Source organism: Eutrigla gurnardus (assembly GCF_963514095.1).
Source record: "Eutrigla gurnardus genome assembly, chromosome: 8".
Taxonomy (NCBI): Eukaryota; Metazoa; Chordata; class Actinopteri; order Perciformes; family Triglidae; genus Eutrigla; species Eutrigla gurnardus.
Window position 1 is genome coordinate 17,081,069 of NC_139922.1, and position 26,676 is coordinate 17,107,744.

Sequence of the window (26,676 nt, forward strand, 5' to 3'; positions counted from 1 at the left end):
TCACATCCTTTTCAGAAGAGAAGTCAACACAAGGTACATTTTCTGTAAATAGTTTAATATTAAATAAAAAAAAGACTCCCATATAAAAAAGAAAGCTACAGTCCACAATTTAATCGTCTTTTTAAACATAAGTATTGAAAGCAAGGGGTAGAATGAGAAAAATACTTAATTACAATTCCCAGAAAAATTCACAATTCATTGTTTTCTCTCTTGTCTCTTTCTCTAACAATATAAAATCAAAATAAAACACATTAACTGTACATATGTACAAATCTCCAAGTGTAGAAATTGCATAATCTGCTTTCTTTTTCACTTTTCTTTATTTTTTTTATTTTTTAAATACAGCAAGAGATGCCAGTACTCTTGGGGCAGGGCAGTGTGTGGAGGAAAGTTCAAACAGTGACATGAGGAGACAGAGGGAAGATATTACTCCAAATCCACAGTCACGCACGGACTCAACAGATCCACGTAAGACGTCATTGTTCCCAGTGTTTCAGTTTGCCAGCCATTCATCCAACCAATCAAAAAGGACATACTGTACTGTACTGCGTTTGAACTTGGGATACCTGCAAATATTCCATTTCAAAAATCCAATACCTTAATCAGACATTTATCTCATGTTCACAGATTCAAAATAGTCTCCATCACACCACAGCTACGTGTAACTCTTCAGTGACAAAATTTGTCAATGATTATGTCTTTCCAAATTGGTCCACATTTGTTGTGGAAACATTAAAAACCGGGATGTTGTCAGATAAAATGTTCCTGACTTGTCAGGGTATCCTGATGAGTTATGACATGACTCAAAGAGTTGAACAAAAGAACTTTAAATTAATGTTTATCTCAGTTCGTAAAATTATTAGTGATGTACAAAACAGCCAAGGAGAATCTCACGGGACACGTGGAATCATAATAAAACGGTATTTTCTGCGTAACCAGTGCTTGATGTTAACCGATTCATGAAACCTGAAGGGGTGAACATCATTTCCTTGGCTTGTCCCATATAAATATATATATAAAAAAAAGGTATTTTATATTGAGAAAGAAAAGAAAACTCAAGTCTGTTCCTTCTTATATTCTCTTCGAGCAACTTCTGAAAACCTGTTGAAACATTTCTGTAAAATACCACTGTGTCTCTGCAAAGAAGCCTTTCGCTTACAAACAGACAGGGCCTCGTTTACTAGGATGAAAACTAACGGTCGGACAGTGAGGGGCTCAGCAATAGCACTGTTGTCCAACACACACTCAAGACACATAAAAAGACACGCACATCCACACACGTACAGACACACTTTCAACAGAGAGCATCGTTCAAGTAGTTGGGTTTTTATCCTGACTCACAGTTCTACACTGATGAGAAGAAAACAGTACTCTTGTTTTTTGTGTTTTCTCATTGATATAATTCTAACACCAACCATTATTAACATATCTCTGATCACAATGTCAAGCAACCAATAGTTTGTGAACTAGACCTAAGAGAAGACTTAAGTGAGAAAGCATCAACAAAATTTCTCCAATTTTTTTTCCCCCCACAATTTTTCTTTTATAAATTAACTTCTCAGACTAGATCTCGCTCCTATTTGTTTTTTCATAGTGGTTGCCATAACAATGGTTGACATGACAACGGCATACTAATAGTGCAGTTGAATTAAAAAGAAAAAAAGGAAGGTCTAAACAGTGAAGAAGATGGTGGAGAGATGGGAGGCGGAATGACAGGCGTCTGGCCGCCTCTGATTGGTGAACAGCTCGGACTTACAGCTCCCTCCACCAATCACTGCCTCTGAGACCTGGCGCCCCGTCGCCTCCTGCCGCGGACTGACCTCTCAGGCTTCATCAGTGCTGTCTGGAGCAGGACAGAAAGAAATTACAGCCACGTCAGCCTCATCTCCTTCCAGCCCCCCAGTGGTGGAATTACTTTATGCACCATCATTCCCAGCATCGAACAAAAAGCTTTCTCTTCAGCAAAACATTCACATCTAGAATTTGTTTTCTTCCGGGGGTCATAAGAAAGCAGTGGAAGCCCCAGAATACTCCCCCTCAAACTCACAGTGTCTTGCTTTCCCCCTTTTTTAGCATTTCTGGGATTGGAAACAGCAGTTGAGAAAACGATCTCACCATGAGCCCCATTTAAGTTGTTTTGGATTTGTTTTCTCTACTGCTCTTTCAAAAGATCTAAGAATGAACTTTGACCCTCGACTTTTAAGCCAACATGGTCCTAAAAGAAATGGTAAATACTCCTAAAACAATGTTGAACTAAAAGAACCTTGTGTTTAGTTCCTTTTCTCAAATGCTCCTTTTTGCTGCAAAAATAAGAATTAAAAAAATGTATCTTGTGAAAATCTTACCCAAGACATAATTTTTGTTGTGCTGCTACACTGGAATTGCTGTGGCATTTCTACACCCTTGTGACAAGCAATATATAACACTATCAATCATATAAAGGAAGTGGTAAATCAGCCATTTAACAATGTAAAAATAACATTTCTCTTGGTACTCAGAATGTCAGCATACTAAGATTCTTAAGTTTAGCAGATACTTTTACCAGGTTCACCACTTTTTGTTTTTAGGACTAATTTCTAGGACTAATTAGGACTAATAATACATTTTGATGGGATGATGGCTGCATGAAAAGTTATAGGATCACAAACATTTTTACATTTCATTCTGAAGGAGAAAATGAGTCTGTACCAAATGGCATGATCATCCATTCAATAATATAATAGTTTAGAAACGGCATTCAAAACCACAAATGTGAACCTCACGGTGGTGCTAGAGGAAAAGTCTGGGATCAGGTTGATTGGCCAAAAGATTCCAAGCTGTTAGAATGTACCAGTAACATATTTGTGAACAACAAACAGACCTTGCCTGAAAGTCAGACAGGTGGCTTGGATATAATGATCCAAAACAGTTACATAATACAAGTGAGAGTTCATAAACAACAGTATATATAATATATCTGTGAGTCACGGAGGGGAGCCGGGTCTTACCGTAGCCTTTGTTTCCTCTAGTGCTGTAGCATCCATGTCTCTGAAGTCTTCCAACACATTCTGTAGCCTGATACGCAAAGTAAAACACACATTAATACTCGATACAGAGTTTGAAAATGGTGCCACTTTGATTTTCCCTGAAAATGGATTCTCCAGGCTGTGAAAATGGATTCCCTGTCTAGAGCATGTGTGAGAAATGAACTGTTAGCAAGACAACTTACGTTTGTTTCCTTTTCCTTCCTCTTCTGGCTCCACCCGCTGCTCCTGCTTGATCCTTGGGAGGAAATCACAATCATCAGGAAATTATCTACAGGTTATCAGTGGCATAAAAATGCAGTGATTCAAGTCAATCACAATGCTACATTCTCCTTTAATGTGGTCTTGGGTCCATACCAGAGAATACTGGTGTCTCAGCGGGATATTATGCAGTCCCACCTTGGGATATACAATCTTGTTGATGAGTTTAATGAAACAGGAGAGTCAGGAACTCACCCTTCCCTGTTCGTTGTTCAGCAATGTCCCAGCCGCATCCTCATTGGGCCTCCCACTGCAACCATCCCTGGGACTGAGGTACCCCGCATGGGAAAGATGCCCCTGCCTATCTACCCCTGTACAGTCCGTCTTAGCCTCCTCGAAGTATATGGATGGCAAAGGAGGCTCTGGGTGGGTACGTCCCTCTTCCATTAGCGGTTTCCTTTGTAAGGGTGACGTAGACCCATCCTCAGTGGGTTTGGGTGTCCCCTGGGCTGGGGAATGGGCTGCTGCTTCCAGGCTGAGTCGGGATAAGTCTGGGTTGTGGAGGGAACAGGCCCGACGTGGGCTGAGGGAGACTGGGGCACTTGCCTGAAGCAGAGTTGGGACAGGGGTTGATGGGGTATGGTGTTCCATTGGGAAAGAAACCGGCGGTAAGGCACAGAAGGGTGAAGTGGGGTCGGATGGCCCCATGTGGGCCCTGCCTTCCTGCTCTTTAGCACTGACTTGAAGAAAGGAGGTATAAATCGTGTCCATGAAAGACGTGTATGGATCGATAACAGGCCTGCCCTCTGATACCCGCTGCGGGGGTGGGCTGTGTTCGTGGGCTGGGGCTGGAGCTGGAACAGGACTGGGAACCACCTCGGGAGCCATCTGACTGGTTGGTATGTCTTCCTGTGAGGCAGGGCATTGCGTTTCCTGCAATGACATTGGCTTCTCTCCTTCTGAGGGTGGTGCAAGGTTTAGCTGGAGGAAGAAAGTAAAAAAGGTTTAGGCAAATCAATAACAGTCAAAGATCCTAAAAGAAATATATGGCAACAAACAATGTATTTACTCATCAAAAAAATCCAAAGGGAAATTCTCTATATTTTCTGTCATAATGTATATGCACATCCTGTAATGAGCCAGACAGAAAAAAGGACAAAGTAGGGATACGTTCAGCATTGGGGATCTGCTGGTACAAATTCCGATACTTATTTTCACCTTTATATAATTGAATAATGTATCTGAAGTATTCAAATGTCTAATTAAACTGTACACTGTGTTTTTTCATAAGCTACTTGAATCCAAACAATGATAGATACAGTATAAATTAAACTAAGTGGAAGAATGGGACTCCTAAAACTAATATGATGCAATCAGCTGGAGAGTCTGACTCTTAGCCCACTCACATTAGTACCCTGATGTTACAGAGTGGAGGAGTACAGACACCAGCTTACAGAGAGCACTTTAACATGACAAGTACTATAAATGTCTGTCATCAAGTTCGTCAGAGAATGAACCCTAATTAGAGATAGCTGATACGACTTTTATCATTTTAACCGGAGAAAGCAACGGTCGGCTAAATATTAGATGATCTAGATCAGCTAAAACTTAAGATGCTGTTAAGTGAATGTTTTATCCACAAAGCTACATGCCAGTTACCCACCTGTATGTTGTTGAGCAAGTTTATAGCTCCATCAGGACCCTGCAGTAGAGGCATGCCCAAAGCAGAAGTCTGGACTGGGGGTAGGAGGATGGAACCTGGACCAATCCCCAACATGTTGTGTAGGGCTGTGATGGCAGACAGATCTCCTTAAAAAATAAATAAATACAAAATAATTTATAGAAGCATTGATATAATGGCGTTCTGCAACTACAGAATGCAAGCAATAGTAGTATTTAATTTCTTTGAGAAAGAAGTGTTATAAAAACTCACCTAATACAGCAGAGTTGAGCAAGGTGGGTAGTAACTGTTGGAGGATGGGGTTGTCCTTGCCTTGGAGAGATAGGGGGATGAGGGTGTCAACACCAGCATCAGTAGCTACCTGGGGAGTTAAGAAGAGGGCCAAAGATGAGTTTAGTTAGAGTTTCAGGCTAAGAGTGACTAAAATAAAAATAAAAGGTAGAAATAAGGTCGAAGAAATACAGAGACAATTCTTGACATTATTTAAACATTTTTAAAAAAAAGGTGCTTTCACAAGGAACTATATTTTTGCCAAAAGAAACATTATTTGGCCTATATTTTAAATTAATTCAGGGAAAAACATATGTAAGGAAAATGGTTGCTGGGTCTTTCAGAAAAATAAGCAGCTGACGCCGAGGAAAACAATGGTGCAGTTAAGGAAATGAGCTCACAGGTTTTTCTAGGGAAGCTATGTGGAGGTCAGAGGAAATAGCTATAGGAGTTAGGGGAGCCTACCTGAGGTGGGGTATGTTGGGTTTGCTGTGCAGGAGCTAATTGGGTGTGGGGAGGCGGGTGGAGCTCAGCAGAGCTCAGGGCAGCAGAGAGCAAGGCAGGGCTGAGGGGCAGGAAGGCTGCATGGGGAGGAGGAAGAGCGGCAGGAAGGAGCAGAGACTGCAGGGCTTGGATATGGCCCTCAGCTCCTGGAGGAATGGGCAGAAGGCCTTGGGCCACCTCCAAGAGCCCCGCGCCTGATAGGGTTGATGGATCCAGGAGGCCAGAGGTCTTATCCAAGGTGAGGCCTTCCAATGTGGTGGGCATGTGTTGTTCCAAACTGACCTGGCTCAACTGACCCAGCCCAGATAGAGGTAACAAGGATGCCTGCTGTTGTCCAAGCAACAAGGAGGCCATAAGCAGAGCGTGAAGGCTAGGCTTTTCTGTTAGCCCTAAATCAGCTTCCTGTCCTGTGGTATGGGTTGAGGCTGGATGTGGGAGCGGGTTTAGCAGGCCCAAAATGTTCAGAGGAAGCTCCCCTTGTGCACCATTCAACAACGGCAACAAGGGGAACAGATGATTGTGGTTTATCTGTTGTTGCTTCTGTTGTTGATCCTGGTTTTGCTGCTGCGTCTCTTGTTGTTGTTGTATCAGTAACTGCTGCTGCTCTGATTGCTGCTGCTCTGCAAGAGTCTGCGGTGGTTGAGGTGTGGCAGTGGCAGGGGGGATCTGTGCATGTTGCCCTCCCAACCACAGCCCTCCTAGAGGCAACGAAGCCAGGACTGTAGGGTCCAGGAGGGATGGTAGACCTCCTGTGGATGACAGCAGCTGAAGCAGCTGCTCTTGGTTCATGAAGGGGAACGCCTCAGCCAGAGGTAAGGAAGAAGTTGAGTCACCCACAGCTGAAGGGGTGTGAGGACTGTTATTGTCCCCGAGACGGGAGAAGATAGTGGGCCCGGGGCTTGTGGCTGCTGGTGGTTTGGTCACTATGGAGACCTTCGGGTCCACACATCTCAGCTCTTCTGGCCCTGTAGGTGAAACATGAATCATTTACATACGATTCAGGCTTATCAATCAGTAAAAACATTTTATGCAAGGGATCTTGAGCTGATCAATACGGAGTGTTTTACACAGAATTTAACTCTGGTGGTTGACTCTCTTACAGCATTGAGCACTGACAGTTAGCTACAAAACCCCATTACATTTACAAGATAGCGACGCATAGACATGTGCATTCACATCGACTCAGAGCAGCACCTAAAATGGGTGCAAACATGAGTAAAGATGTTTGCCTCGTGCTTTGAACCACTTAGAGATACAACAATACATAAAGCCCAAGGGAGAGCTCATTAAACAGTTTATAATAATCAGAATAAAACTACCAAAAGTATCTTGATGTCTAAATGGGTACATTTGTAGTCTATTGCAAATCACATTAAATACTTTTAAAGGTTCACACTACAGCCTGAAAATATATTCACCTGCAGTGTGATTTCCTTGAGAAGACATCACAACATCAGTGGTACGGTCGGAGGAGCTGCCCTCCCCCTGGGGGACAGTGGAAGATGCTGCGAGGAGGGCCAGGACATGGTTGCTAAGATCAAGAGGCTTTGGGGAGCTGGATATCACCATAGAAACACTGCCTTGAGCATGACTCAGGTCCTCTGATGTAGATATGCAGTTACTACCAATCTCTGTTGCCACAGCGCCCTGTGGTGAGGCTTCCCGAAATGGTACCTGGGAGACTGAGTCTATTGTAGGAATGTGATTCTCGGTTGGATGATGCCTGTGTGAGGGAGTCGAATGCCGAGATGGGCTTCTGCGGTTGTGTAAAGCTAAATTTGAGTTGGACAGCACTGTAGAAGGAGAATGTCTCTGCAGAGGACTTGATTTGGTAGACTGAGGATGCGATGGAGAATGAACTGATCTGAACTGAAAGGAAGGAGGAGGAGAAGGCGGCTGTGGCACCGAGGATAGTGGATTAGTGTTACTGGTTTGGCATGGTGACCTGTGGGTCTGTGGGTGCCTGACGTTCGAATGAGTGGCAGGAGACGAGGGTGACCATCTGGGGCTCTGTTTATTAGTGTGCCCACCTCCTTCAATAGACACGGATCCTGGTTGAGCTGAGCCAGAGTTAGATGCCGAGGCGGTGGCCTGTGCGTTCTGCACACTGAGCAGGTGCAACAGAGCAGACAGAGGCTGGGTTGGAGGATCCAAACCAAGGGGTGTGGGCGTCAGGCCTGTAGTGAAATCCAGCGCTTCAGTTTGTCTAGGAGGCCTGGAAAGGTGTGCCATCTGTCGGTGAGCTGGGAGCCTTGGCGTCTGCCCGGGAAGGAGATGATGATGATGGTTTTCTAACATGACAGCATTCTGGTTCTGCACAGGTGAGGTAGAGGAGGAGCGGGAGGAGGAGGGGAAGGAGGAGGAAGAGGAGGATAGGTTGATAACTGTAGCAGAATTGGCATCTCCTGGAGGGGTCTTCTGGGGCCCATTGGTCAGCTGCTGGGTATCTCTTAGCATGCTGAGTACTGTGGGAGATCGCCGTTGCCTCTTCCTGTGCGACGCGTTGCGCTCTGTTGTGGGAGGTAGGTGGGGCAGGGAGGAAGTCACGGACTGGGCCAGAGAGTGGGAAGGAGAAAAAAGGATGGACGAGGCTGCTGCAAGGGAGGGATGGGAAGGCCTCGTAGAAGCATTGGAGGAGGAAGGGTGGCTGTTATGTAAAGTGCTGTTTGTTACCTTTGATGACTGTTGCTGCTGTGCCTCTTTCAGGACCTCCAGAGAAGAGGGCAAGCTCACCAGATTGCCGGCCACCTTTGAGCTCTGGCCTTGGGTTATCTGGTTAGCCAGCTGAGCCTTGGCAGCTGCAGAGAGCAGGCTACTCGCAGGGAAAGAAGTTGGGTGTGGCAGCTTGCCCTGATGGCTGTGGTTCAAAAATGGCCCCAGAGGTAAAGTAGAAGTCCCTGTGGAGTTCAACCCAAAACCTGGTGGTCCTGCGCTAGGAATCGGACTCACGGTACTCTTTGAGGGCTTCAAGGAGGGAGCATTGGGGTTGCTACTGCTTTGGTTGGTCAGTAAGGAGGGGTTAGCAGGGATTAGGAGGTGGTGGTTATTAGTGCTGCTGTTGCCTGAGTTTTTAAACTGTCCCAAGATGTCTTCCAGCTTGTACTTGGGGAAGTGGGGGCTGGGGTTTGGGGAGCCACTGGGGAGAGGGGAGCGTGGAGAGGAAGAGGTGGACTTCCTCCTCTGAGGCATGTTACTTCCCATCAGTCCTCCTCCGGCTGCTGTTGAGCCTCCTCCCTGATCGGAGAGAGGGGAAGGAGAGGCTGAAGGGTGGCGGGACCGCTGGTGAGGAGACACACAGTTCATGCTATGGATAGAGGGAGAGAGGGAGGGAGACGGAGAGAGGGGGGAGCCCCCTACAATAACACCATGAGGATGATGTGCGTGAGTCTGTGCTCCTCTTCCTCCTCCACCAATGGTCATAGGGGAAGAGGGAGGGGGTGTAGAGAGGGGCCCCATCCGAGGAGAACCCGGAGTCTCTGGGGTTTTGGGTGTTCTTTGACCTTGAGGTGTTGGGGTGCGGGGTGATCTCTGGGCAGTGCTATATGCTGGGAATGAGGAAGTGGAGGAAGAACTGGAGGAGGCAGGAAGAGGAGGAGGATGGTGAAGCCTTCTTAAAGCATCTAGGGGATGGTGAGAGTTTGTGCCTGTGTAAAGGACAGGGGAGGAGCCGTTGTAAGGGTAAATAAAGTGGTGGGAGGATTTGGGGCTGGCACAGGGGGTAATGTGGATGTTGTTGTGGGGTCGAGCTGGGCCTGGATGGAGTTTGGGATGGTAAATGCCATGGTCCTCTTCTTCCCGTTCCACGAGTACTCGTTTCGGATTGCGGCTTTCCACTCCACTGCTCATCTCTGGAAGTAGACACATGCACAAAAAAAGCATTTTCTTGATTGTTGTTGCTGCAACATGACAGCAATAAAATATGAAAATCCTTGAAAATGGTCATGATGTCTTAGATTAGATTTCTTTTAAATAATAACCAGGCTAATTGTTATTTCTAGAGCACAGCAAAGTCTCTAGATAAACTAATTATTATCTCAATGGAAACAACTCTAAAATGTCAATAAAATAAATCATTCGGGATGCACCGATACCAACATGCCGACAACAGCGCATCACTCCTTCCGTTCGACCCTTCACAATAAAATCCCTGGACACAAACAACTTAATAGAGTGATTCAGAGCCTTCACTTAAAGGCATCTCAACAAATACCTTGCACTTCTTTCCAACTGTAAAGCAGCAGCAGTGGATGAGAGACTGCACCATGTTTATGTTTGTGGAACAGGTGTATTGATAAAGTATTGGTTTTATACTTGTGAAAGACTTTAGACTGCAAGACAACACATCTAAGCAAACACATGTGTCCACCAAACACATGATATTTGCTGAATACGTTTTTCTTCTTTCCGTTCCACGTGGCTGACAGCTGCCGCACATACTAGCATTTGTTTTTTCAATCCCACACCCACTTACTCCCACAGGATTTCCTAACATCACTGACTGCTCTGTCAGACACTCATCCCGCCTACTCCTGCATCGATTCACACACACTATCAAAATTGTTTTCTACTGAAAATATGTCTGGCCCTTCCCACAGGGAAATAAGACCCATTTTGCTTGTTCTGTTCCAACTGCTTCAAGCAAAAGACATAAAAGTGTGTAGAAACATGGATATGGAGCATGTCACCATTTCTCTGATAAGTAAAGTTGATTCCCATATAAGAGAGACAAACCACATGGAAAAAAAAACCTGGCAAAAGAGTGAGAGAGAAACTAAACAGAAACATCTGAACCTGTATTTTGGAGTCATGTGCTTATGAATTTACATGCATGGTTAAGCCCAATAATAACAGCCGCTCATTAATCAGATGTCATCGCTAATTCATCCCACCATGATGAGGATACTAAAAAAGCGCAGAGTAAATTTGCGTTAGGTCCTGCAGGACCAATGAGATCATAGTCCCATTAGAGCCCTCTACATGAAGTGAGCACTGCATAAACAGCACACTCAGCCCAATCCCAACAGATTTGGTGGGAAAGTGTTAGAATTCAATACACATGAACAAGAGAAAATTGTAAATTGATGATGATGCTGCTGATCATCTGATTTTTTACACAGTAGTGTATAGTTCACAGGTATGGCAGTAGTGTTTCTCAATGCTTCAAAACGTACCTGGTTGAAGGTTGGCAAAGGGCAGCTGGGAGGCCTGCATACTGCGACACAGAGCAGCCATCGCTACAACTTTCCTGCGGTGGTTACACAGTTTGGTCATGTCCTGCTCTGCTTTGCCTAATGGCTGGCTGTGCTGCTCCACCTTCACTCCCACAGTGAAGTTGAAAACCTGCAGGATACCAGATAAAAAAATGAAACTTCATCAATATATGACCATTAAGGGCACCGATGGGTTTGACGATCCTAACATGCACATACTCACATTATTATGAAGAAAAGTTGAGCCATGATGCTACACAGTTGGACAAACTTATTTCAAGCTAGTGATAGATAATCAATGTAACATGCATGGGGATGTCACAGACCTGCATCTCTTTTATAACAAAAACATTCACGCGCTGCCAATAAATAATATGCTCCTTGAAGATCACCATGAATTTGAAAGCCTCAGAGCGCGAACAAATTACACTCATATACCCCACCCACATCCCACCCACACACAAATATATATTCCATTACCTTATGGATGATGAGTGGACACTCAAGACCACATTTGCAGGTGCCATCAGTCAGCAGATAGGCCTTGACCTCATCCAGAGAGGATAGTGCTGTGCCAGTGGGACTGTGAACAGAAGAAAGGGACAATCTGTAACAGAAAATTCAATACAAAGTGAAAAGATACATTCAAAGAAAAAGCAGTCCTACAAAGTCCTCCTTTTGAAGAAAAATGCAGTTACTTAGCTTGCTAGTTACTATAAGTGACTTAACTGAACGCAAATCTTGCTTGTAACCCATGTATCAATAAGGTGTTGTTATTGATCTGAGCTTGTCAGAACAAACAATGCAAACAAAAATGTCTATTGGAAAAGATACTGCATGTTCATGCAAAATTCAAAAACAGACCCACAGAAATCACAGCTTTCTTTGTGGTCCATATCACTCCAAATATGTTGTCAACACCAGCGTTCCCATTCCTCCAGAATAAATGACACGCACGGAAACGCTCATATATTTACACGTTCATATGCCTCCATATTAAAATCCTTTCTCCAATTATTACATAACGTAATCAATATGTATGCATATGCTTTCTCTTCAACTGAACCAACCCACCTGACATAGATCACCTGCCCGGCCTCCACTCTCCTCTGCCACCCGATGGGGACGTGTATTGCAGTGGTGTGGACCCCATCCTTGTCCCCACTGACAGTCTCAGTGCCTCCCATCATTTTGTAGCTGCTACCTGCCAGCACCTTGAAAAAGCAGCAAAGTGTTGATACACCGTTTTTACAACAATTTCATGAAATAAAGTCAAATTAGATTAAAGCCGCAGGAGTTTGCTTTATATTATTACATATTAATTTTGCCAGAAAATAATTGAAAAGTACTTTCTGAAAATGTTGACATGTTAATTTTTTAAGTTACGGACAACAGACGTCCATCTGCGTCAGGAGTATTCAAAACTATATGTGTGGTCGGTGTCACATTTCATCATTTTGGAATGAGACTGTAGTTAGTGTGGATTGTTGTGCGTCACTGTGAGTCACTAAATAAGTAAACACATGCATCCATGCATAAAACGGATGTACAAATGGCCTCTGCAGCGAAGTCTCAGCAGCGCTTTAGCCTGCATGCTAAATTTGTTGGCCACATGCATCTAATTACGTAACACCAAATGTCTACGTCAAACATCACTGTTACAACTGTACGCACACCAGCCTTGGTTGAACAGTTTACTTGTGTGTGTGTGTGTGATCCTGACAAGTCAAGTTTTGCACCTAACATTTAAAACACACAATATTGTCAAAACATATCACTGGGTGTGGCCAAAAAAAAAGGTTTGGGTTTGCTGTCAGGGTTAAGTAACAAAAAAGAAAATTAAATAACCGATGCATACCTTGTCATCTTTGAGAAGCCAGGATCTGTTTTGGCTAGGGTATCCACTGTCCAATGTACATGCTGGTGGGTTAGAAGCACACAGACTGCCAGTAAAACCTGACTTTATGCCCCAAACTGTTGGACTTTCCTCAGCTATGAGTCAGATCCCGAATTAAGAGGATGACTCCTGCAGATGTATTTGTTCAGTTCACATCAGAGTAGGGTCTTGGACAAAGATGGGAGAGCCTGCAAAAAAAGAAAAAAGAAAAGAGGTGGAGGTGGATTATGTAATCTGACAGGGACAACCATTGTAAATAACTCACGTAATAAACAATTCCCTGTAGTTGATGTGATCCAAGCGTACTTCAAAAAATGATTACATGAGATGCGATGCTCTCTCAAAAAGAACAGAACTTCAGAGCAAGCTGCGGCTACTTTGAAGTGGGAGGGTGTGTTTGGGTAGGCCCGTGGTTTCTGGATGTTTAGCTAATGTTACGATATAAGCAGCAGCATTTCCGACATGCGAGCTAACAAGCTAGCGGAATGAAAATAACTTGAAATGCAGTTTTAGCGGAAATCGTCGTTGAGTTTAACGTGGTCGACAGATCTGCAGTGTGCAGCCATGGAACAATATCTCACCAACTACACGACTGATCCACGGCAGGCTAGCGGCTAGGCTAACAGCTACGCTAGCAAGCTACTTTGTACTATGTTGTCGTGACAGCTGTCAAGCGCACAAAACACTCCGATGCAAAACTATTGCGCGTTAGCTATGGTTACAAGAAAAGAGCCAGACACAATCCCGCTTCTAAAAAAAAAAACCAAACAAAAAAACTATGAATTTGATCATACTGCGCGTACTTACTGACAGCCGTTCGCTAACGTTAATGTTAGCAGGACCTATCAACCTTTCGAGCGTCAAGCTCTCTGTGTTGGCGAAGTTTTGGTCTTCGCTTTTCTGGCTCGCGGGAGAATGGGGAGTTAGCTGACTAGCTAACGGACTAGCCGGAGAATGTTTTGAAAACGGCCGATACTTATGTAATAACCGTAAAATAAACAATACCGTGATGCAACCCGCGTACTAGCGCGATCAATCAGCGCCCAGTGTTTATGCGGCGTCTGCTACTCCGATTTAAAAACAAAGGGCAATAACGCTTCATTTTACTGCGCCTGGGATTCCGTGGCTAACGCTAGCAGCTAGGCTAGCAATGCTAACTGACTGAAATTTACTTGATTCTGGAGTGTCCCAACAAGACTGAAGGATGTCCCGCTCCCAGCGCGCAGTTATCCAGCCGCCGTTCGGCTCTCTGCTCTGCTAAAACCTCTCGCGTTCAAACGTACTCCGACAACCATAACGATCCATGTACTCCCAAATTCACAGTTTCCCACTGTTTTTTTTTTTTTTTTTTTTTTTTTTTTACAGATTCCGAGCAAAAAAAATAATGGAGTTTTCTGTCGAGCATGCGCATTGAGCGCTAAGGGAGTATTGTACCCGACATGCAACGGGACCTTTGTAGTGTTCCAGACAGATCAGTGCGGAGCTCCTTGAGGACATGATAATGACAGAATAATAACAGGCCCGTCAGACGTGTTCGCGCTTCACAATAATGGACGATGAACACCCGTCTACACTGAATTTAAGCCGAGATAACACGTCGTTTATCAAGACACAGACATTCAATGCAATTACACGAGCATTATAAGTGTACTGATGATCATTTAATGCATGGGCTACCTTAATGTTAGCATCAACAAAGCATTGATTAACAAATCCGTCAACAAACAAATCATTGCCTTGATTGTATGTGTTTGGTTATGTCTATCATTAACATATTTCAGGACATAAACAGTGATTTCAGTAAATACTGAAATATTCAACCTAGTAAGAAGGCAATAGCCGCAGACCCTCAAGGGCCCCAAGGCTCCAGGTTCACCACACGGTGTGTTGTTATAAGATTAATTACACATTACACCATTAAAGCACAGTATAAAACTGAAATGATAAGGGCCTTAAAGTGACCCCCTAATCATTACTCTTGTTGGGGTCCTTGAGATTATGTGTTGAAAACTAGCTTTAGAACAATTAATTGTATTCTGGCCTGATGCATGGTCCTAAATATGTTTGGGCCTTATTAGGTTATCAAAATGTAATTATTAATTTCCAACTGACATACACACTGCACAAAAAGTGGGGTAAGGAGGTGTTCAGGAGAGGCCAAGCAGTTTTGATTTTGGTGACCTGATGATGTTACCTCTAGCACCGTCACCAGGACAAACTTTCCAATTCCACGTGAACCATTAGTTGTAAACACACAGCATTTGTGGCGCACATTCATGCTCCTAACAATTTTTTGTTTAAGTTTTTATATTTTAGACCCCATGACCCACTCCCTAAAACCTCCAAAGTCCACAAGCACAATCACTGTCCCATGGCAATACTTGATGTAAATTATCATATCAAATGTTGAGTGAACAGGTGACATTGTGCAGTGTTATTGGTTTTCCAAGGGTTAAAAGGATAAGGATAGTGAGCAGTATGAAGACACGGGGCGAGAAAGTCAATTTCCCCTCGTCATGGGCGCTCACTCTGAGACCCCCAGCTGTTGCAAACAGTCAGCCTGACACATGAGTGTTAAGCCTACACACGCTCACACACACACACACACACACACACACGCACACACACAAAATCATAAATAAGAACACAAATACAGACATCGTACCAGAGGCCAGAATCACCTTGGAAATCACCTAAAGAGGCTATAAAGGGAATAAAGAAAGGGCCAAGACTGCCAGCGTTGACACATAATTCCGAGGGCCTGAAGTGAGGAGGCAGGTTGGTCGGCTGGTTTGTTAAGACTCGGATCCACTGGTCGTAACAGCACTCCAGTCTACGCAGCAGGTGAAGGACTCATTCAAAGAGAGATTTCCCCCACACACTGGATGTTGCCATTTCTTCTCTGAGGTCCGTGGATTTTGACAAGAGGTATGTTCCTGTTTGAAGTCTGAAGGTTGATTCATTCCATTGCAAAATGTGTTTGCATGACAGAAGCATGTCAGCTGGTTTATTCGATTTAATTTCTGTAAGGCAGTAACACGAAGCTTAAATACTAGCTGCATAACAGCCATTTATAGAATGGCTTTTGCCAATTCACAAAAAAAGCAGATTTTTATTGCTGTTGTACTTTCGAGAATTTCACTGTTGTTTTCCTGACTGGCAGAGCACCCAAATTTAGCTTTGATGAGATTGAATTTCACAACCCAAGAATAGTTTGGGACAAGCGGACGAGTGCACTCACTTACAGCATGTGTGCTTGCGAATGCAGAGCCACACTTCACTTTACTTGTTAATAGAGGCACAAGGATACTGATTGTATATATCAGTTTGTGTGTTTGTGCTAATCAGGTTTTCACATCACAAACACGACAAACTACAACAAATCATTATCCTTTTATGGGAGATGATAAATACGGAGTGAAAATGTATCTGACTGAGTGCCATGAGAAGGCCAACATTCATCCATGACAAATAGAAACACTAAATATAATATCATTTTATTCTGCTGTGTCTCTATGACCATTTAGAAATATAGCCGACACGTACAGATTTTGGTTCTGGTTGATTTTCTACGTTTACGTATCTACGTTTGTAAATACCTACAATCTTAGGTCCAATAATTAGCTATGCTTTAAGGTTCCACCTGTGCGGACTGAGACTGGAAGATGGGATTTATTTTATTATGGCTTTTGGTCTTGGACTGATCTGCAGGCTAGACCCAATCTAGAGTCCCTCATTTCTAACCAGTTTTAACATTAACAGAAGTTTTAACCACAAACTATTCTTGCATGAATGTGTAACTATTTTTCATGTCATGTGTGTTTTTATTTGTATGTATTATATCTGTTATATCTGTCTATTCACTAGTGTTGATGCTTAGACTTTTTACTCTGTAATGCATGAAATCAACCTGCAACTTTCCTTTTCTTGGACAGATTGTGTTCATAAAAGAGATTTTATTTCAATTGGTTTTATCTGGTTAAATAAAGGTGAATCAATTGAATCTGCTTTACTTGGTGAATCTTCTTCATAATTTGCTTCAGACCTAATATGTATTTTTGTAGGTGGGGCAGTATTGACATTGTCTACCAACCATCATGGACCAGTGAGTATATTTCCTGTCATCGGTTCAATTACTTCTACAATGCATATTTAATGCTTGCCGTACTTTGCCTGCCTACACATCTTCACCGCCTCCACAAGTCTCCATTTAAATTTTAGTGAGCTAAATGTTACAACAATCCAGACTGAAAAGCACAAAAGCCTCCGAACCAAGAACACAGTTCACCCTTCTCTTTCTCCAGTACATTTAAAAACAATAATCATTAAGCCACTCCAAGTTCATTTGAGAAAATGTGTCTCAGAAGTCTCCCAGAGTAAATAACCAAGACTCAACTATTTTGAGGTGGAATGGCAATTTGATATGGTCACAAAGCATGCCGGTCATATCAGGTCACTCCATGAGGTCGTCCTGTGTGAACGTTTTATCCCCAACGTTGGAACTTTTTATGTTCACGTTTAAGTCCTGCTTAAATACGAGCTTTAAATGTTTAAAAGCAACGTTAACAGAGAGACGCACCTTTCACAGGAAACTAATGATGTGTAGCTGCATGCTTTGATCTTACTCATGGCTTTGTGTTGTTTTTTCTTTGTGTGTGTGTGTTTGTGTGTTTGTGTGTGTGTGTCAGGGAGGATGACAAAAACTCTGTGGATATCCATGACAACCCTCCAGCTCCTGACAACGTAGTGAGAGAGGACGGAGACACTGTGAGTGACAGGACCGTGTCAACCTCCAACTGTTAGCGGTGCCATTCCCGGGCTGTTTAAAATAGCCACCAGTGGGGACAGGAACACTGTGCAGTGTCATTTGGAAAAAATATGAATTAAATCAGATAGAAGGGCATTTTTAAAAATATGTCTTTTAAAAGGTTCATAATTTAATTGTAGTCCTCACTCAGGATGACTTTGGCTGTGTAGTTTATCTGCCAAATTAAAATGTGCACAAAAATAATACTGACTCTGGGCTGGTTATTTGTTTTGGTATGTACATCATTTTTAATCAACAATTTTATTTAGAACAACATTCTCCATAATGCAAAGTATTCTTCAAGATGTTAGTCTTTACAAAGTAGGTGACACTAGAGCAAAATACCTTGTCCAAAGATATGTCATACAAATATGATAATTAATCAGTGTCCCTCTACAGTCCAAATCTTTCCCCCTGCAGGCAGTGTGTGAAAAAACACTGAGATTTGCCCTTTATGCCTCCAGGTCTATTTCATATATGATGAGGAAGTGGAGGTGGAGGAGAAGGAACCGGAACCTCCTCCCCCCGTCGTCCGAATCAACGACAAACCCCACAAGTTCAAGGACCACTACTGCAAAAAACCCAAGTTCTGTGACGTCTGCGCTCGCATGATTGTCTGTAAGTGTTGGGAATTATGTCAAGGGCACATTCACACAAACATCAACAGCGTCACATTATACTTGGCCTGGTTGCTGTTTATTTTTCAGTGAACAACAAGTTTGCTCTGAGGTGTAAAGACTGCAAGACCAACATCCACCATTCATGTCAGTCCTATGTCGAGTTCCAGAAGTGCTTTGGCAAAATTGTGAGTCCTTTTCCTACTCTTCAAATAAACAATTAAATGTTCACAGATTTCCACACATTTAACCCTGGTGGGACTGATATTCATGGCTAAAATGGTTGGAAATGGAGGAGAAACATGATGTGCTCTATTTGTTTGGTGCAGCCGCCTGGCTTCAGAAGGGCTTACAGCTCTCCGCTGTACAGCAGCGACATACCAGATCCAAGTGAGTCCACTGACAGACATATTGTCCCACGTATATCTAGTTTAACCTTAGATTAGCAGTACTATCATTTAATTATCTGCCCAGACAACCCGAACCGGAACGACCCCGTCTTCGACACCCTGCGGGTCGGTGTCATCATGGCAAATAAGGAGCGCAAAAAGAATGAAAATGACAAGAAAAATGTGAGTGTGCAATAAACATTTAATCAAATTGCAAAAATCCTCAGATAGACTTTCACCCTTTCATTAAATATTAAATGTGCCCAACACCAGTGAATGATATTGATCAAATATTAATCCAGACATGTCAGTATTAAAGCAAATACAATGTTATGAAAGGAAGACTGAAGAACAATGTTTTTCCTTAAGATGATGATGATGATGGAGGAAGAAGAAGAGGAGAACCAACAGCCCAAAGAGAATGAGGAGGGAGGAGAAGGTACAAATATGATTATTTAAGTTACTGGGTTTCAACAAAAGCTAAAGACTAAAGATGTTTGATGTTCATACAGGGAAGCCTGATGATAAGAAGGAGAAAGGAGGAGAAAAAGCAGATGACAAGGTAAGGAAAGGGGTTAAAGAAAGCAGCTTTGGTGCAATGTAACAACATTTACTCAAGTATGTGTCTATATAAACACAAACATTTGGTATTTATTTGGATTCTAATAATAATTAGTGAAGTGATATTTTTTTAAATGCAGGACTTTTCCTTATAAACGAGTATTGTTACATCGTAGTACTATTTTGTCCACAGCATAAGGGCACGTTCTCCCAGACCCACTTTTTCCTGGCTCTCTACCGCTTCAAGGCCATAGAGAAAGACGACCTCGACTTCCAGTACGTTTGAAAGACGCAAAGAATTACCAACATGCTGTCATTACATACATAAAGCATTATTTATTTATGAAATCTACGTTCATTTTCACCACATTATTTTGATATTAAAGTTTGTGTGTGTGTGTGTGTGTGTGTGTGTGTGTGTGTGTGTGTGTGTGTGACAGCCCTGGTGATCGGATCACAGTACTCGATGACTCCAATGAAGAGTGGTGGCGGGTGAGTTGAACCTCATCATCTAGTGCTGTTTCTCCGTAAAGCAGTTTTAGTTGTGTCCTCTCTTCTGTTCTTGTTTTCTGTGGACCATCAACCCCAAGTCTGTTCACTCTCTGATTTCAGGGGAAGATGGGAGAGAAGTCAGGCTACTTCCCCACCAACTACCTCATAAAAGTGCGCGCATCAGAAAGAGTTTTCAAGGTGACACGCTCCTTTGTGGGGAACAGAGAGATGGGACAGATCACACTGAAGAAAGATCAGGTAACTGCACTGATATATGTATGTTTCTATTTCATTATTGCACAAGGTATCAAACAACCTGTAGAGCCCCTGAGTGAGAATCTTTCAAGTGGACACAGATGCTGAGATGTTTAGTTATGCTGCTATCACTGTGTGTTTCAGATTGTGGTGAAGAAAGGAGATGAGAAAGGAGGTTACTTGAAGGTCAGCACTGGACGCAAGCTGGGCTACTTCCCTGCTGATCTGCTGGAGGAGATCACTGTGACATAACAAGAACAGAAAAAAAGCCAACATGCTACCAAAGAGCCTGCAACCACTTTAAACTTAGAGACATAATTATTCTATATTTGTGACTGAAACAAATATCAAAATGTCCACACAAGACCACATTAATAAGTTGGTTTATCGGCCTAATTGTGAATATTGTAGTAATACGAATGGTCAGATGCTTTGAGTGACCAGCTGATCACAGCCAGCATCAATGAGACCTGAGACCTGGAGGACCCTGCAAAAGGCTGATATGAAGGTCGACAATTTACATATAAGATTTAACAAATGCATCAATTTATTTCTTAAATAGTTTGACAATAGCTTTTTAAAGTAAGTGGACAATGACAGTCCCTGTTAAATTCACAGCATATTAGTTCATTTTGGTCATCTGAGTGTCAAATATATGATCAAAAACACAAATGTAGCTATTTATGCACATTTAACATTACTGCTAATTAGCCGATTCCACTGTTTATTTAGGTAAGATCCATTCATCAAATAGTGTGCATAATATTAAATGTGTCTGTTTAAAAGTTACATGTAGTTGAATTATAAGTTTCATTACCTCATAAAACATCTAAAGACTTGTTTGTTACAGTTGCAAAGCTCATTTAGGTCATTTAGAAATCCATCTGACAACCTGACAAACAAATTGCGTATGAAGACAGCAACACGGCTCAGAGTGTTCTTCTTCTCATGTTTGCACTAATTGCTGCTGCTGAAAATTTGAATTATAATCGTAGTTTAGTAAAAAATGTTTGAAATAAACCTGAAGTGCACTTAAAACTTTCTGAGAAAACTTTCTTTCTGATGTTATCAAAAAGGCAACACAACATTTAAAACAAAAGGAGACACAGCGAGGCTTCTCTCAGTGAGTTTAATGCATGAACTTTGTACTGTTGTTGCTTAATGTATCCATAACGTATGGAGATTTCACATCATATCCTGCGTTTATCTTAACACTGGAAGCTGAACTCCATTTTCAAATAGAGGTTGAAATTGCTGTTATCAACTCTGGACACAAATAAAATCCTGTAAATGAGCAGCAAATATCCTTATGAATAAAAGGCATCAACATACATTTTCCCCTCCATGTTTCTCAATTTCAATGACAGGATTCAAAGAAAATACCAGGACAATGCTAAATAAACTACTTTATTTATTGCAACATGTAATTAAAATAATAAAAGATGCTTCCTAGTGTGGTAGGTGTTAAATACTACTGTGATAAACAAATACAACCATCTTTTTCCAAACTTAATTCAAGGTTTGAACAATGACGTGTCAAACAGAACAGCATATTTAAGACAGAGAGGACCGTGTGATTATGATACGAGAGCACGCAACAGAAGACGGTTAATGGAATTTCATCAAATTGTACTTGGTGAAAACCAGCTGGGGCACATAAACGGAGCGAAGTCTGTAATCTGGAACCAGAGTATCTTCTCCTGTGCTCAAAAGCCTCTCAGACGAGACGCTTGTCGGTGGGCAGGCTAAATATTTGATTGCCACTCGAGCCAGCGCCGGATGTTGCGCCATCTTTGCTGACCAGTAGGAAGTCACTGGGTCGGAGGCCAGCGACTGTGTGCTGCTCTCCGCTAGGTAGGTCTCTAAACCCAACGAGGTCACCGTCTTTGACAAAGACGCTGCATTGTTCGCCACAAGACTCTGCATTGCACCCCAGAAAAGGCTGGCCGGCTTGCTGCCGGTGTCCTCCGCTTTCAGCTGCGCATGTGATGAAGAGCCAGCTTCATCTGCAGACAGCATTCGGTCCTGCTCCAACAGCTCCTCGACCTCCACCACCACGGCGGCTTTTAACTTTTCGAAATCCAGCTTGCTGAGCAGTGCCATGGGCATGATCTTAAATCTGGGATCCAGGAGCGTGGCTTTAAAATAAATGTTGGTGGGCGTTTCAAAGACGTGTTGAAAGGTTTCCTCGAGGTGGCTCTGCAGCAAACCAACGAGTCTGCAGCAACCGCGAGTCTCTACTGGACCGCTCACATCCTTATTGGCTAGGAGTTCGTTCAGAGCGGCTCTGAGGGCCTGGATGCAGGGAATCACAGAGGAAATGGACGCGTCATCTTGGCACGAGGTGCGCGTCGCTTCCTCGAACGGCTCCAGCACTTTGACGATGTTCTCCATTAAAGTCCACTGACGCTCTGCCACGGACGCACCGAGGTCCATCTCGGCTGACATGTCGATCAGGGCCTTTTTCTGCTCCAGCAGGCGCTGCAGCATGAACAACACCGTGTTCCACCTGGTCGGCACGTCGTGAGTCAAAGCGGCCTCGGCAAGGCCGAGCCGCTCCTGTATCTCGTGCAACTTGGCTATGGCTTTGTTGGACATGTGCACCGTGTTGGTAATTTGCCTCGCCGTGTTGATGACGCTAACCACGTCGTGGCACCCTTCGATAGCTCCTGTGACGATCAGGTGCAGGCAGTGAGCCATGCATCTGATGTGCTCGAAGCCACCGTCTGCCATGGCCTTCACCGTGTTGCTAGTGTTGTTGGTGACGAAGAAACCGACAGTAAATCTGCGTGGAACCATCGCTTGCCACTCTTGGATAATGTCCTGCAGGTATTGCAAGACCTGCGCTGAAGTGTACTCCGTATCGATGACCTTCATTTTGAGCAACGCACCGACACGTTGATGTGCCACTGCCCCCCCCTGCGACGTATTCTTCACAAACCAATGTCCTGTGAGAGACAGGTAGGAGCTGGTGGAAAACTTCCTGCTCCAGACGTCAGCTGTGCAGTGCACGATATTGCCCTCGATGTTCTCAAAGCTCCCGATCACTTTGGATTTGACTCTCTGGTGAAGCTGCGGTACCACTTTGTTACTGAAGTGGATGCCCGCTGGAAGCGTGTAATGAGGGGCCACCACCTTCATGAGCTTACAGAACCCTCTGTTCTCCACAAACGAATACGGCAAAAGATCCATGCTGATCATTTCGCCGACACTCTCCGTGATGGTCTGGGCCACTGGCTGATTTGAGCGATCGAGGTCTTCAGATTGGATGCTCGGCGCAAAGGCGGGATGGGTCGACTGCGGCCTCCTTCTAGTGCCACGGTTGCCCGCCATGTTACGATGCTTGTGAAACATATGGTTGTGCATGTTGCTGGTGGTGAGATGCGCGAGGTTCTTGCCTCTGCTCACAACCCCCTTGCAGATGTTGCACAGCACCTTGGTGACGTCGTCGTCCGAAATCGTGAAATATTTCCAGATGGTGCTCTTCTTTCTCGTTGGCTTCTTTGGTGTTGCAGCAGCAGCAGCAGCACTGTCAGAGTCTGACATGTATTCAATCTTTACAATGTCAGCAGCATCCATGACAAACTTCTGAATATTAGTATACAGGAGGATAATTATATTATCTCAGCTGGTCCACTTACATTTGCTGCTCTGGTCCACTTGTCTCATTCCCTTAAGCAAAAACGTCCATGATGCGTTTTTTGTTTTGTTCATTCAGCACAATCCCTCCTCCTCTGTCAGCAGCGGGTTCACTGGACGAACAGCTGCGACGCCGCTTTGCATGTCAGTCAGTAATGCAAACAACTCATCCACGGAGAACCAAACTCTCTGGAAAGTGTGAAATAACGCACAGCCTTGTGTTTACTATCTGCCTCTTCTTCAGCTCCGAATTCTTCTTCTTTACTTCCCCTGCAGATTTCTTTCGGCGCTGGTTTGTTGCTGCCCCTACAGGCGATTTGGCGAGTTGCAGCTGCGCCCCTCCGCTCACGTATGACACAGTTCGTTTTGGTGTTTTACTATTTGAATTATTCAAAAAAAAAAAGCATCTTCACTGGGATACACGTGTACGTTTCTGCTGTCACATAAATATCTTTTGGTCGCTTTGTCATGATATACAACTTTATTATTTGTTTGTAGAACTGTTAACACATTGTACGGAAGTACGGAAGCGTATTGCATTCACTTGAGTAATTTTTTTTTGGTTTGTTTTTTGGAGTAATTATTTCTGTTTTTCTGAGTAATTTATTTCTTTGGTCTGTTTTTCGGAGTAATTTTTTTTTGGTCTGTTTTTCTGAGTAATTTTTTTTTGTTTGGTTGTTTTTCTGACTAATTATTTTTCCTGATTTTCTGAGTAATTCTTTTTCTGTTTTTCGTGGTAATTTTTTTTCTGTTTTTCGGAGTAATTTTTTTTCTGAATTATCGCGATACTTCGAACTCCCGCGAGAACCTCCAACCTGCAAGTGACTCCCATGGACCTGTAGTGACTCCTGCATACACATGCGACGCAAAGTCCTCAGGTGCCTGCGTAAAGTGGATACACTTATGGTAATACCATCTATATGACTCAAAGACAGGACTATCTCCCAGTGTCTTAATCCCAGATCAAAGTAGAACTTGATCAAACTAAACAAGTCGGTCATGTTGGCCTCCATTATCGAGCTTTCACAAAGGAATGAATGCGTCTATTGTTTCAAATGCTGTCTAAACTCAGAAAAAAAATTATTCAGACAATCAGAAATAAATTACTCTGAAAAACAGAAAAACAGACAAAAAAAATTTACTCCGAAAAACAGACCAAAAAAATTACTCCGAAAAACAGACCAAAAAATTAATTACTCAGAAAAACAGACCAAAGAAATAAATTACTCCGAAAAACAGACCAAAGAAATAAATTACTCAGAAAAACAGAAATAATTACTCCAAAAAACAAACCAAAAAAAAATTACTCAAGTGAATGCAATACGCTTCCGTAACATTGGTCTGTTTGCACGATATTTCGAGATGATAAAACAAGAATCTATTTTTATTCAATTATTTTGGGTTGGCTTTCTTTTGACGTAATAATAATACAAAACAATATGGCTTTCACCATATGGCGCTGTTGCAGTGGCGCCCTCTCGTGGCCAAAGGCAAGTAAAGCAACTGTTGGGGGGGGGGTCTAGAAAATGGTGCAAGTAGATTCAGTGAAACATAAATAAAATGTTTGGTGATTTTCGGTGAGGTGCAAAAAAAACCTCACCCCAAAAAATCCAAAACGGAACAGAATAGAGGTTCTGTTTTCAAAATTAAAGACAGTACATGACGTCTTTGAGGGACTGCGTATTATTGCAGGTTTCTCGTACAATCATACTATGCCCCAAATTAACAGACCAATATTATCCGCTGTTGGTATTAAGAATAGGTTAATTTCACTTGTGAAGAAGCCCTGTTGGAATCGCTCTATATTATCTTTCTCACCAGAAAAACACAACTGAAAGGCAAAATATTTGCATGTCTTCGCCGTGTGAACCTCACTTATGGTTCACGGTAGGATTATTGAAATGATTTGGACCAGTTCATCTATAAGTATTACGAAATATAAACAGTTCGTAACTAAACCTCTAAGAAAATACAAAAAAAAATCAGTGGGTGAAATACAAACAGTTTCGCCTGTAACTGCCTGTAAAATAACTGCCAGACGTGCGCTGTGCATTGTGGGTATAAGGCGGCTCTGACCACGCCCCCTTTGAAAAGAAACTGGAGTCGGGCTGCTCTCCTGCTGACAGACTGTGGACCTGTGCTGAGGGGGTTCTGGCTGCTCGGTGGAAAACGTGGTTTAACTGGTAACTTCAACGTGAAATGAATCCTCCTCCGGACTTTGAGGAGAGACGGATATGTAACACAAAGACAGGAAGGTATGAGGGTAACTACCACCATGAAATAGTGCCATGACCGTTAATAAAGCCAACTCAAAAACATGGATCCCTACACAAGATATGGTAGCGAAAATTATGACTGAGTTCGTGAATTACAATTTAACTACAGCAGTTAAATAGTCCCTGGAGAACAGTGAGGGAAGTCATCTTTTAAATTATTTTTTCACAAGTTTAGGAAGCCCCGCGTTAGCAGGGCATCAAAAAATTAGGTAAAACTCTTAGTGTTCCTCTCCACGGAAATCTTTAGTAAAAGGCGAAAGATTTATACGATCTGAAGAGAAACAAGAGTGATCTGCCTTAGTGCTGGTCGAGTGACCCACCTCATTCCCCTCCCTACGATCCTCGCTCATGGTTTGATGTTCAACGGGCCGATGTTAAAAATGTTGTTACATCGGATTCCACAAATATAACGTGTTAACGACGATAACATCTAATTGTCACTCAGCATAATACGTCGGTGAACGAACGATAAATATAAACGGTTTAATCTTTGAATGAAACACGCGCGCAATGCATTGTGGGAATATGACGACATTGGCCACGCCTCTTTTTTTAAAGAAAATCGCTTCTAGAATAAAACTCCTCTCATTCCTTTCGCTAAAAGACGATTTGACTTTGTAACAAGCACAGATGTTTTCCCTCCACACACTGAGGGTGTCTGTTCTCCTGCTCATCATCATGTATTTGTTCTATTAGTGTTCTATGGCACTAGGTTCAACTTTATGCAAACATCTTTTCACAATATTTTCACAACTATTTCTATACATACTTCAGCATTAATAAATGAAGCAATTTTGAAATGACTATTTATTAGAGTAGCTATTATTTAGATCAGTGATGGGGCCAGGGACCCT

The 26,676-nt window shown here is 42.9% G+C and overlaps 3 protein-coding genes across 4 annotated transcripts; 1 reads left to right on the forward strand and 2 right to left on the reverse strand.

Annotated features, from left to right (window-relative positions):
- Nucleotides 1-36: 36 nt before the first annotated feature.
- Nucleotides 37-14,133, reverse strand: mbd6 (methyl-CpG binding domain protein 6). Of its 2 annotated transcripts, none has more exons than XM_084015470.1 (13): nucleotides 13,959-14,133; nucleotides 12,748-12,974; nucleotides 11,964-12,103; nucleotides 11,370-11,472; nucleotides 10,851-11,019; nucleotides 7,098-9,527; nucleotides 5,641-6,644; nucleotides 5,158-5,266; nucleotides 4,888-5,033; nucleotides 3,480-4,205; nucleotides 3,209-3,261; nucleotides 2,988-3,054; nucleotides 37-1,843 (listed from the first exon to the last, which is right to left on the reverse strand). In XM_084015470.1, exons 3-13 carry the CDS (start codon nucleotides 12,077-12,079, stop codon nucleotides 1,772-1,774), a joined length of 4,995 nt encoding a protein of 1,664 aa, XP_083871596.1. In that variant the 5' UTR covers nucleotides 12,080-12,103; nucleotides 12,748-12,974; nucleotides 13,959-14,133; the 3' UTR covers nucleotides 37-1,771. The 2 variants fall into 2 exon arrangements, with proteins under 2 accessions (XP_083871596.1, XP_083871597.1); XM_084015471.1 differs by having other exon boundaries at nucleotides 13,594-14,133.
- A 1,240-nt stretch (nucleotides 14,134-15,373) lies between these two features.
- stac3 (SH3 and cysteine rich domain 3) lies at nucleotides 15,374-20,161 on the forward strand. The gene is made up of 13 exons (XM_084015737.1): nucleotides 15,374-15,714; nucleotides 16,851-16,891; nucleotides 17,475-17,553; nucleotides 18,058-18,211; nucleotides 18,301-18,398; nucleotides 18,540-18,600; nucleotides 18,685-18,782; nucleotides 18,969-19,038; nucleotides 19,112-19,161; nucleotides 19,354-19,436; nucleotides 19,601-19,652; nucleotides 19,773-19,910; nucleotides 20,052-20,161. Exons 2-13 carry the CDS (start codon nucleotides 16,884-16,886, stop codon nucleotides 20,157-20,159), a joined length of 999 nt encoding a protein of 332 aa, XP_083871863.1. The 5' UTR covers nucleotides 15,374-15,714; nucleotides 16,851-16,883; the 3' UTR covers nucleotides 20,160-20,161.
- A 370-nt stretch (nucleotides 20,162-20,531) lies between these two features.
- LOC311017417 (zinc finger BED domain-containing protein 4-like) lies at nucleotides 20,532-23,785 on the reverse strand. Its single transcript, XM_084015736.1, has 2 exons — nucleotides 23,549-23,785; nucleotides 20,532-23,446 (listed from the first exon to the last, which is right to left on the reverse strand). The coding sequence occupies exons 1-2, from the start codon at nucleotides 23,619-23,621 to the stop codon at nucleotides 21,516-21,518; spliced, it is 2,004 nt and encodes a 667-aa protein (XP_083871862.1). The 5' UTR covers nucleotides 23,622-23,785; the 3' UTR covers nucleotides 20,532-21,515.
- Between the last annotated feature and the right edge of the window lie 2,891 nt (nucleotides 23,786-26,676).

Bases quoted from the DNA above. Each gene is read 5' to 3' on its own strand.
- mbd6 (XM_084015470.1), bottom strand. From the start codon at position 12,079: ATGATGGGAGGCACTGAGACTGTCAGTGGGGACAAGGATGGGGTCCAC. The intron at 3,055-3,208 runs GTAAGTTGTCTT...TTTGCGTATCAG, and splicing joins GGAAGGAAAAGGAAACAAAC to GCTACAGAATGTGTTGGAAG. The intron at 1,844-2,987 runs GTAAGACCCGGC...GTCCTGCTCCAG, and splicing joins TAGAGGAAACAAAGGCTACG to ACAGCACTGATGAAGCCTGA.
- stac3 (XM_084015737.1), top strand. The intron at 18,212-18,300 runs GTAAGTGTTGGG...TTTATTTTTCAG, and splicing joins CTGCGCTCGCATGATTGTCT to TGAACAACAAGTTTGCTCTG. The intron at 18,783-18,968 runs GTGAGTGTGCAA...TTTTTCCTTAAG, and splicing joins ATGAAAATGACAAGAAAAAT to ATGATGATGATGATGGAGGA.
- LOC311017417 (XM_084015736.1), bottom strand. From the start codon at position 23,621: ATGAACAAAACAAAAAACGCATCATGGACGTTTTTGCTTAAGGGAATG. The intron at 23,447-23,548 runs GTAAGTGGACCA...AATACATGTCAG, and splicing joins AGTGGACCAGAGCAGCAAAT to ACTCTGACAGTGCTGCTGCT.